Raw genomic sequence first — 11,275 nt, 5'->3', positions numbered from 1 at the left:
TTTCTGGTTAAAAAAAAGTTTTTACTCAAATTGTCAGATTAAGGTGCGAGTCAGAATGAGAGTCGGTCTCGGGTTTGCACGGAGGCGGCCAAGGCGACGAGTCGGGTTTGATTCATTTGTAACCTACAAAGTTCCCCTTTCGACACCACAGCGGATCTGAATTAACAGTTCCCTCTACATGTTCTGACATTTGAGAAGATGCTGATTAGTTGAACACAAATACTGAATTTACTGTTGAACACATTTCTACTTTTGAAAGGTGATCTGCCACAAAGCAATGCATAAACATGTGGTGCATACAGTTTGTCACACACGACAGGTAGACGGAAGTCAGTACAGAACTTTCGGTTTATTCCTTTCCGTTTGCGGACATTTCTTCAGGAACTCTTTAGTGTGAGAACAACATACATGAGTCGCAGGCTAAAACTTTCGATCTGATATCCAAACAACAAAATGACTAAAATTTGCTTTAAAAAAATAATCCAAACAGCTCACAGAGAAATAGCCAAACAACAATAACGGAATGTTAAACTTTTGTAAACAATCTGCATTTTCACTGAGTGCATGTCTGAAACGTAGCCAGCTTTTGAAGAAATGCAAGTGGACTGGCCAATGCGCAATAATTGAATAATTCATTCATCAAATTTAGTTGTGTGAAACCTGTCCAGACAAATGCTGTGAATCTTTCGAACAAGCCACCTTCTTTGTAAAACAACAGATTGAATCTAATGGTGAATTTCTTGCAACTGAGCGCCATCTTCAGCCCGTGTAGGGGAAATGCAGAACGACGCCTTGTCCAGGACGCAGAGTGATTTTGTCCAAGTCGACTGTGGAGTCTGCCTCCATTTCTGGATCCGTGGACAACTTGACCGTAGCAGTTTTTGGTAACTCGATTCCTTCTGTAGGGGGGAAAAAATTGTCGTAAAGTGAATTCAGAGATTTGTTTGAAACGTATAAAACATTTCAATGATGATTGTCGATAATGATTCGAGAAGATGCGCAAAGACGGATGTTGTCGCATTTTTTTTGCTTTATATTTCGGGTTTGATCGCAGCAAACCAGCTAAATGTCATCTTGATTGCCTTATAACTCCTTCTTAATTAACTCATTTATGACCTCTCAGCGCCGTGCTAATAACGAAAAGGGAATTAACATGATCTGTGCTGGTATCCTTCAGTTACAATGGTCCATGCGGTTGTGGAGCAGTTAACCGCATTAGCTTGCTAGCATCTGTGACATCCGTTAGCGGCACTTATTATGTGGACATAACGCCATGTTGTTAGCAATTGTGCAGATTGAGAGTCAGCTAACCTAATAAGAATTGTTTGTCCTTGCAATTTCATGTCGGGACGGTGTAATATTTCTGTTAATTATCCATGTACCTGTATGTTATGCTAAATTAATTTTTTTTGGGCCACTAGATATTGTCTTTTCTTTGAATTTTGGGCATTATACACTGTACACATACACAAGGGAACTCAATGTGCTTCACATAATAAAGAAGTGCAACATGTAAAAGCAGTTAGAAAAGAAAAGAGATAAAGACATTTAAAAGGCAAGAAAAACAGTGTGAAAAGCAGGGTTTATACGTTATTGGTATGTTTTGAAACTGTATTCATTCATATTACTCACTTTGATCATAAAGCATACCAGCAAACCCGGAAACCATATTAATTATGGTAGTACGCAATTGTGCCCCGTTGTTGGCCGTGAGTGTACACACGCCAAGGAGAAAAACACAAGGGGGAACAAATTACCGTATTTTTACGACTATAAGGCCCCATTAAAAGTCTAAAATTTTCTCCAAAATGGACAGGACGCCTTATGATGCGGAGCGTCTTGTCTATGCGCCGAGTTCCAAAACCTGACTGACAGCCGACACGCTGTTTATATAGAGAAAAGGCGGAAGTGACTGTGGACAGGCATGCGGCAAAGAAGTCGGCCAATCAGTGAAGGGTGGGCGTTTATATATATACACATATGGAGAGCGAGAGAGAGAAAAGGCAGACGTGAGTGACAGGCATGCGGGGAAGAAGTCCGCCAATGAGTGAAGGGTGGGCGTGTAAGTGGACGCTAAAGGTACGCCCCAAGCAGGTACCAACACCTGTATAGAGTGTGGCTATGTGCATTGTTGCAAAACAACTTCGGTTTTGGTTTCTAAGAACCCCCGAAAATAAATTCTACAAAGAGACACGCCTACGAAGCTCAGTTCAAACTTCAAGCCATCGGTTATGCTTTTGGCATGCGTGCCCATCTCACAGCAGCGGTGAAAAACCAAGTCAAGCAAATGAACTCTGAGCTTGCCGTTATTCCCGGAGGCTTGACTAAAGAACTCCAACCGCTGGACATCGGCATCAACCGGGCGTTCAAAGTAAAGTTGCGAGCGGCATGGGAACAATGAATGATCGATGGCAAACACAACTTTACAAAGAGTGAGAGGCAGCGCCGGGCGAGTTACGCCACAATTTGCGAATGGATTGTGGCTGCTTGGACGAACGTGTCTGCTTGCACTGTTGTTCGGGTTTTTGGCAAAGCCGGCATCATTTCTGTGGAGCCACATGGTAATGAGAGTGACTGACAACGAGAGGGAACACGGCGTTTTTGATGGATTACCGGTACTTGCACAATTGTTCAATTCTGATGCAGAGGATGAGGACTTTGATGGATTTCTGGGTGATGATTGATCGAAAAACGTGAGTACATTGTACGATGGCTCAATAAAATACAACGGAACTCAGTTTTAGTTCCGTTGCCTTTTTAAAAACGTGTTTTTAGCTTGTATCTGTATGTCTTGGCATGCTACCGTATGCTACAAGCTAACGTGTTTTTAGCGTGCGCGCATGCATGCCGTATGTTTAAGCTGGCGTATGTTTTACCACTTTAAAATTGCGCCCAATAATACAGTGCGTTTTGTCTATGTGTAAAATACAGAAATAGCACCCATTAATGAGACTGCGCCCAACCATACGGTGCGTCGAATGGTCGTGAAAATACGGTAATCAAAAAAGTCTAGCGTGGCTGAACTTGCCTGTCGCCGCCAGCGCGAGCCGGAGCGTCTCTGAGGCTTCGCCCCAGTTGACCGCCGTGACAAATCTTTCGCTCTGGTCCCACAGGCGCAGGAATGCGAGTGAGGAGGTGGAAGACTGGAGAGGGTAGTAGTCGCCGTGGAGGAGGGAGCGCTCTTTCCCTCGCAGGTCACTGAGAGATCGGAACCACGTCCTCACGGCGACGTATTCCTGGCGCTCGGCCTGCACAGGGGCAAAATGGGGCAGGTGTGAAAACTCAAACGTCCAAACTTAGAAACACTCAGCTTCTTTGAGCGCTGACCTCTGTAGTCTCATTGACGGTGGCTCCTTCAGCCTTAGTGTCTTTCTCGAGGTCCCAAACCATTTTGGGAGGTTTTTCACCCTGATGGGGGTACAAACACATCGTTAGACTGAGAGTGTTCCACATTATATCGCAGGTAACTCATGCCTGTGCTACTTTGCAGGTTTGAAATACTACTTGTGAACGTTCACTGACAAGTACTTTTCCTTCATTCGTTTTTTTTTTGGAAAAGTCCAAATTTAAAATTGTGCGCCTTCATCATAGCACCACGTTGTGCCGCAGCATTTGTTGCTGCTCCGTGTAGTAGCAGTTGCTTGCTTAGATTACCCTAAAAAGCAATGATAATTTCCATTAGCCCCTGTATGGTCTTTCGCATTATATGTTAGCTGTAATGCGCAGCATTTTTCACAGCCCCGCTTTGTTCAGCGGAGAGATCGGTGCTGTTGAACGGTCTGCGGCTGGATGGATGTAAGGCTTGAGGAGCCGACGATGAGAAGAAAGGAGCGTTAGCGCGGAGCGCCGATGCGGTTTTGGAACTGGGAGTCGCGGCTTGGAGTTTGAAGTGGATTACGTGGGACAGGAGAAGTGAACTCATCTCTTTTCGTCAATGGACGCTACAGCTTCGTGTTTGCTTTCAAAACTTAGCTTGTAGCCGACGTGTGCACATTTTCAGCACGACGTCTCTGATCCACTGGTGAAAGGACACTTTGATCCTCTCCTCTTTCATCTATAACTGCTTCAGACAACAAAGTGTATGCAGAAAATTGGTGAAGATTGCATAACTGTCTGTGTCCTATGTGTTGTGTTGTGTTATTTTTGTTATTTTGACTTCAAAATGGCACCGCGTGAGTGGCTGCCTTTCCAGCAGCTCCTATATTTTGTTGTTCTACTTCTTCCTTTCATAACTTTGCTGCTGTGAATTGGGAATTTCTCCATTGCGAGACTAATAAAGGTTTTCTTATCTTTTCTTATCTTAAGCTAGTAGTTTTGTGAGACGAAAGCGGGTAGTGTTGGAACAGTAAACTTCGACTGGGTGTGTCAAACATCCCAGAACTAATTTATGAAGTCTGTTTTAAGAGGTTAAAAAGTGCTTAAAGTACGTCACGAAGGTGAAAAAAATAATAATGATTCGGTCTCTCTACAGCAGTGATTATCACCCTGGGTCCATTCATGGGGCGACATTATTTTTTAATCACTTACAAAACAATTCAAAGCTCTTCCACTAGATGGCAGAAGGCAACATTACATGATTGTTGGCAGTATTTAATTGTTTTGTTTGTTAGTATGCTGTGAGGTTTTCCTATGCAAAATATGTGACTTGTTTCAATGAAGCTTGGCAAACACAGCTCCATAGCACAGATTTTTATCCATTGTGGACAAGTCTTGAACATTCCACCAAAAAATCTAAGCAAAAGGCAAATCTTCAAATGGCCGTACCTGCATTTGAAGGCCAATCTCATCACCGTAACTGAAGACTGGCGTTCCGGGCATGGTGAAGAGTAGCAGCTGGTAGAGGCGGATCAGCGCCCGAGATGCGGCCCGTTTGGACAGTTGTTCCCGTTGGGCGGCGCCCAGACCCCAGGCCAGACTTCTTTGCTCGGAGTGCAGGTCGTTTAGCGTCTTGATGCGCTCCGCACCTTTTTGGTGAAAAATTGGCGGTCAATTGCCAAAACTGGACGGAGGTGGCGAGCGTGCAGCGTTCACGACCTACCTTGACCTTTGGCGCTAAGCAGGTCCGACAGCACCAGATCAGCACCAGAGGTGTTGAGCAGCCGGGAGATCTCGACGGGTGAGATGCCTTTGGCCACGCCCATTAGCATCCTGGATAAACGAGATCCAGTTCAGCCAAGACAAAAAAGACTGTTGGTCATCACTACTAGTTTGCCATTTAGTTATTTATATATATATTTTTTTTGGGTGTACTCGGTGTAATAAATTTGAGCACCAGCTGACCTTTTAGTCCATTGTATAAAAATCCCTATCCAGCGGGGTAAACAAGGGCTCACTTTGAAGCCGCTTGCTGAACCCAGCCTGTCTCTCGGTAACCCTCCCCTACAGCGCTGGAATGTTTTTCATTCCACGCTGCGCTACAGCGTCTACCTGCCAAACGTAAACTTTCTCATACGCCCTGGAAATCATCTCAAATCCCAACTTCCTGCGTTTTCAAAGTTAAATCTAAAACGCCTACTCAAACCGTTTACTTTGCGGCAAAGCGCTGTTACTTTTTGTTGGCGTCGTCCTCTGTGTCATTGCCCTTAACCACGGCCAGCAAACGAGATAAGTCGGAAGAGTTGGAGACTGTGGCGAGGTCAGAGACCTTGATGCCGTCGACGCCCAGATTGAGCCAGTGCTCCGCCGCCGCCTGCAAGACAAGACGTGGGAGACGTTAAGCTGCCGTGAAATACCAAGAGGAGTTTCTTTGTGCGGATTGCTTAGACGTGAGTGGGTTCGACCTGGACGTTGTCCATCACGTCGTTGAGGTCGCCGCTGCTGAACCACGGGGAGGCTCCCCGGTAGTTTGGGGTCAAGTCGAGCACCACAGAAATACCTTAAGATGAGAAAGAGCGCTCTCAAATTCACATGAAATTAGCAACGCTTCCCTAACGACACCGGTGCCGATCAAGATTAGCGTCAATAAAAATTTACAAAAAAAGAAATGAAAACCAAAGGTACTGAAACTACAACTTATGTCAGTAAAAGTCACTAAAACTGTAACTTGCGAAAATGGCATTTGATTTCATCTGCGACAATAATTTAAGTAATTTATTTTGGTATTGCTGTACGTCGGTACAGAAGAAGGAAGGTCGTTTTGAGAGTTGTCATTGGCTTTAAGACACAATAAATAAAGACCCTTTTTTTTTTCATCTTGCACTCCATAAATACTCCATGCATTAAAAAATAAAACTAATACGAAAACTAATAAAGACGAAACTACTATTAAGCTTTTTTTTTTGAATACAAACTGATTAAAACTAACAAAACCTGCTCAAAAAAATAAAAACTGAGCTGAAAAGCGAAATGAAAACCAATTACATTGAAAAATCCAAAACTATTCCAACAAGATACCACTTTACCACCTTGTCATGTACTGCACAACAGAAGCAACATGTATACCCCCTGGGTAAATGGAATAGGGTTATTTTCTGTGTTTAACAAGTGTTATGACTGAACAACTATTTTTGATTCACATATTAGCCGCCATGTTTTTTTTTATGGTCTTTTTCGGTCACAACCCAAAGTGTAAGAAAAGGCGCCAAAGCCCTGGTAAATGGGAAATGGGCGAGTTGTGTCAGGGAAGAATGTCTTTTTTTTGTAGATAGATTGTAAAATTTGATTTTGCAAGAAGGATTTTAAAGCAGTTTGGGATTATCCATTTTGCTACAGTCAGCTTTTAAACTATTACTGAAGCCAATTTGAATCATTTTTAAATGGAATGTCGATTTCTTGCTGTGCTCCACAGTTGTGATGAGCAACGTTTCACGCTATTGTTACTCAGCTCATGAAACATGGCTGAGCACCCACCTTTCTTGTGGGCCTTTTCCAGCACAGTGATCAGGTCTTTCTCACTCCCCTGAGTCGGGTCGATCTTTTTCAGGTCGAGAGTGCTCGGCTGGTCGGCCTGCACGGTGTGAAGAGGGCCGAGAACCAAACCTTTCACCTTCAGCTGATTGACATCGTCCAGCTTTTTCTCAATACCTGCACGAGCAAAAGAGAGGGAATGTTGGCACGTTAAGAAGGTCACTTATGTTGACAAGAGGCGGAAAGATGTGAACAATTGCGCCTTGCCGTCTGGCGACCACGTGAGCACAAAAAGATCTTTCATGGGGGAACAAGTCACATGCGGGGTGGTGCTTGGACTCCTGCCAAAGATCGGTTGGAACGGCTGGGCCTCCCTCCCTCAACGTAATAAAAGCCTCCACCTCTGAAAGGAGGACCCAAGGGTGGAAATCAAAGTGCTGAGCCGAGCTAAAGCTGTAAAATAGCAGAAGTCTAACCGAATAGCTTGCCATACATAAAAAAGGCCGGAGTTGCCTAACCTCCAGCTGATATCAGAGCTCATGATACTAAAGGAATGACTCAGGCGTTTTAGTGTCTGTGAGACCTTTAGACACCGCATGTGTCAGCAATTTAGTATGAAGCCAGCCTGTGACAACTGGAGCCTTCTCCCTGGACACGTGAGGTCTTTAGCTATTTTGAGGAAGTTATCTAGGGTCAATCTCGCAATCTTAATGTTGAGTCACAATGCAAAATATACTGTACAGCACCTGCCAATCCTTCAGCGAAAGCCTCGGCGTCGGAGATCTGGTAAAGGGGTCCGTGGTTCCACCACCTCATTTCTGGGATGGGTTTGCAACGCGGTGCCTGGACGATGATGCCGATGGCTCCGGCCAGCATGCCCACCCAGCCCAGCCAGAAGAGGATGAGCAGCACCCAGCGAGTCCTCACCCATCTAAAAAAAAAAAGGAAACGTCAAGGGTGCAGCGTGAACTGACTTGATTAACATTTTGGTGTTGAAATATGCAATGTTGAATTCTCTTTTGTTCGACATATCAGTTTTATAGTAAACTTTAAACAGGGAGTTACAAGTACATATAAGTAAACAGCTTGAAGCAAGAACACTTTGTAAAACTTTAATAAATGTGTTTGAATAAAAAACGTCTATCTGATGAACTTTCGCCGATTTTGTGTGGGTCTGTAACGTACCCCCGGCTGTTTAGACTATGAACACTCAGAGGGGATCAAGCCTTTTCCGTTGCTGGTCCCCCTCTTTGGAATGACCTCCCACTGAACATTTGGCAAGCCCCCTCGCTGCCCAGCTTTAAATCTCAAAACTCATTTGTATTCTTTGGCATTTGATTCGGCATGGCACACAGTTGATCTTAGTTTTACAGTTTTGTGGTTTCCGCTGTCTTCATTTCTTAATTTCTTGTTTTATTGTTGTGTATATGATATTTGCTCCATGTACAGCACTTTGAATACAGCGATGGCTGTTTTAAAGTGCTCGAGAAATACACTTGAGTTGAGACTCTTACCCTGGAGTGCCAGCCACCTTCATGAGTTCTTCTTTGGACAGGCCTGTGAAAGCCACTTCATCCTCAGGAATCTTCACCTTGACGCTGCCATTTTTCTCACCGCTGCCAACCTGCCCATCGGCTGTCATGGGCTGCTTCTCAGTGTCCAACTCGCTGAGTTCCACATCCTTCATGTCGACGTCAGAGTTCATCTTTATTGAACAGTGCTGAGGGAAAACATTCAGAGTGGATGTCGTTAAGGCAAAATGACTTTGCTTTAACTTCAGGGGTTACTTTGGACAAACCTTGACTTTGACTGGAACCAGAGATGAAATATCAGTGGATAATAGAAATGTTCAAAATCCTCTGTAATGGCCTTTGGACCAAGTATTAAGATGTTATAAAATTTTACTTTAACAGCCTTTAGAGCAAAAGTTTTTCAAATTCTAAAAATCCGATGGCCTTTCGAGCCACAATAGCGTTTGAGTCTTTCAAAAAATAATCCACTTTCATGGCCTTTTGAGAGTTTGTTGGGGGTGGGGGGTTAAGACGCTACAGCTTCAATGCTCTCTACTTTCCTACTTCGAGGCTCTTTTTCGATAATAAATCTGTTTTAACCTGTGCGTCGCAGACAATTAGTAATTGTCTGATGTAATTGTTAGTGAACGTTGCACGAAGCCAAGTTGCTAGCTAGCGTGCTAACCAGCCAATGGTTGAATAAAAAAATATATATATATTAAAATGTTTGTAACAATTGCGTCGAATGGACAGCCCGATTACTCAGAGAGGGTGCCGTTTTTCCCGATAAATATCATTTCCCCCTACTTTTAACACGTTACACAAAGAATGACGCAAACGACACGTCATCGAGACACGTGTTCGTTTATAGTAAAGTGTTGGTAAAAACTGGGAATAAAATTATTGTATTTACCTGGGTTGTGTAAATGATGAACCCGTAGCTTTATTTGGCCGATCCTTTCCAGGCAGTTTGTAATCTGATGAGGTAAGAAGCTCAGCGTGTTTATGTAGCTGCCCTGGAAAGTCGCGAGCCCTCCTCCCGTCGTGCTGTGGGTGGCGACTCGCTCTTCCTAGAAAACAAGTTCAGACGACGCCCTATAAAAATTATTTCGAGCAGATTCGCACAATTTCATCTAAAACTGATATTGCCACCTACTAGTCTGTCCTGCGTGTTCGTTGATCCGGTTTGAGAAAAGCCGGAAAAACTGGTTTCGTCGGAAGGAGTCGCGCTCATACGAAAGCAAACACTGTGAAGCGTTTGGTCAACAACTTGTGACGCAATCAAACGTTTCAATAGAACTTGTGACGAAGTCAATCCAAATATAATCACTTTCATTCAACTGTTTGATTGGATCACCGGTTGAAGTTTGAAAAGCACCACAGAGGGAACAATATGCAAGTAATGACACTGAAATGACTAACATTGATCCATGTGTAGTTCTGGGAAAAGCTCCAATAGAAATGACATGTGATGTACCGCTGTAGTGTATTCTTAGATTTGAACTCGACGGGGAACGTATAGACGTATTAAACTCAAAACACAGATGGCCAGAATTAAGGCCAGTGGATGTCTTTAATCTGTGTATTTTTTCGAATGTTTTTATCTTATTTTGTAGTGGACAGATAACATGTTTGGGATCTGGTTTCATCGCAGTATCGGTTTGTAAATTGACTGGGGTTCAACCGATTAGTCGACTAATAGACTTTACTACTTTGCCTCGATGATTAAACACTACCTATGACAAATAAAGTTCTTGTTAGCACATGGTTGTCTGTGCATTATTAGACATAACATTTTGGCTACTTCATGTTGCCAGTTCGAAGGTACCGCCGCTATGAATGTTTAAGCTAATGGCGCTCGGAATAGCCAAAGCTAGTTCCGCTAACCACGATACTCACCCACCGTCATCTTATTTATTGCCCTGGCAGAGTGGAAAATTCTCTCTACAAACTCCTGCTATTTACATCAACTACAATTTTACTACAGTGTAATGGTGAATTGGATATTAACTAATTTTTTCTGTGCCTATGCATTGAAATATGTCTTCACATGAAACCAATTCATCGATGTTCATCTTGGAATTGAAGCGGACTTACATGGGACAGGAGAAGAGAGCCAATCTCTCTTTTTCGATAATGGATGCTACAGCTTCTTGTTGCTTTCAAGCTCAGCTTGTAGCAGACGTGTGCACATTGCAGCATGAGGTCTTTGATCCACTGGTCAAAAAGACACTTTGATTCGCTCCTCTTTCATCTATAACTGCTTCAGACAACAAAGTGTATGCAGGAAAGTGGTTAAGAGTGCACAATTGTCTGTGTCTCATGTGTTGTTTTGTATTATTTTGTCTTTTTTTTTGTTGTTGTTAACTTTTCTTTTGATAGCGGCGGACACCCACAGCAGCTCCTCTTGTTTTATGTTGAGAGGCAAGAAATCTCATCTGTGCTGTATGTTACACATACAGTACATTTGACAATAAAGCTTATCCAATCCAATCACCAAACCCTCGAGAGTGGTGATCTTTAAGATTTAATTCAGTCATCAGGAACATGATGTGTACTGATGTCATTAAAAAAAAAATCAAACACGTGACTTGGACGTGACAGGAGAAGCCAAATACACGTGCCACCTGTTGCTGTTTTTAACTAGCGACCGTGTTTGTGTGCGCCTGGCTGAGTTTCTGTAACAGAGATGTCGACCGAGTACACATAAGCCGCCCTGCAGAAAACTAGTTTTTCACGAGTCTCATCATCTTTGTAGGGGGATAAAATATATCAGGAAGAGAAGAGATCAACCAGGAAACGAGGTGGCGCTCAAGGAAAGAGGGGAAGGGCAGGGGGTGCATCAATATGTTTTGGAATTTGCGAACTAGGTGAATGAAGGAAAAATATTTTTCAGCATAAAGCTTGCAAAAATACAT

The 11,275-nt window shown here is 43.3% G+C and overlaps 1 protein-coding gene across 2 annotated transcripts; it reads right to left on the bottom strand.

Annotated features, from left to right (window-relative positions):
• Window positions 1-330: 330 nt before the first annotated feature.
• slc3a2a (solute carrier family 3 member 2a) lies at window positions 331-9,637 on the bottom strand. Of its 2 annotated transcripts, XM_086105031.1 has the most exons (12): window positions 9,514-9,637; window positions 9,271-9,427; window positions 8,361-8,566; window positions 7,593-7,777; window positions 6,850-7,023; window positions 5,781-5,875; window positions 5,550-5,689; window positions 5,039-5,148; window positions 4,765-4,964; window positions 3,328-3,408; window positions 3,029-3,248; window positions 331-899 (listed from the first exon to the last, which is right to left on the bottom strand). In XM_086105031.1, the coding sequence occupies exons 3-12, from the start codon at window positions 8,549-8,551 to the stop codon at window positions 760-762; spliced, it is 1,536 nt and encodes a 511-aa protein (XP_085961157.1). In that variant the 5' UTR covers window positions 8,552-8,566; window positions 9,271-9,427; window positions 9,514-9,637; the 3' UTR covers window positions 331-759. The 2 variants fall into 2 exon arrangements, with proteins under 2 accessions (XP_085961157.1, XP_085961159.1); XM_086105033.1 differs by lacking the exon at window positions 9,514-9,637 and having other exon boundaries at window positions 9,271-9,452.
• Window positions 9,638-11,275: the final 1,638 nt, after the last annotated feature.

The sequence above is a fragment of the Hippocampus guttulatus genome, chromosome 2, assembly GCF_054856545.1.
Source record: "Hippocampus guttulatus isolate MCC_2025c chromosome 2, RoL_Hgut_1.0, whole genome shotgun sequence".
In the NCBI taxonomy this organism is placed as follows: Eukaryota; Metazoa; Chordata; class Actinopteri; order Syngnathiformes; family Syngnathidae; genus Hippocampus; species Hippocampus guttulatus.
Note: the sequence above shows the minus strand (reverse complement) of the source record. Positions and strands in the feature narration are given on the sequence as shown.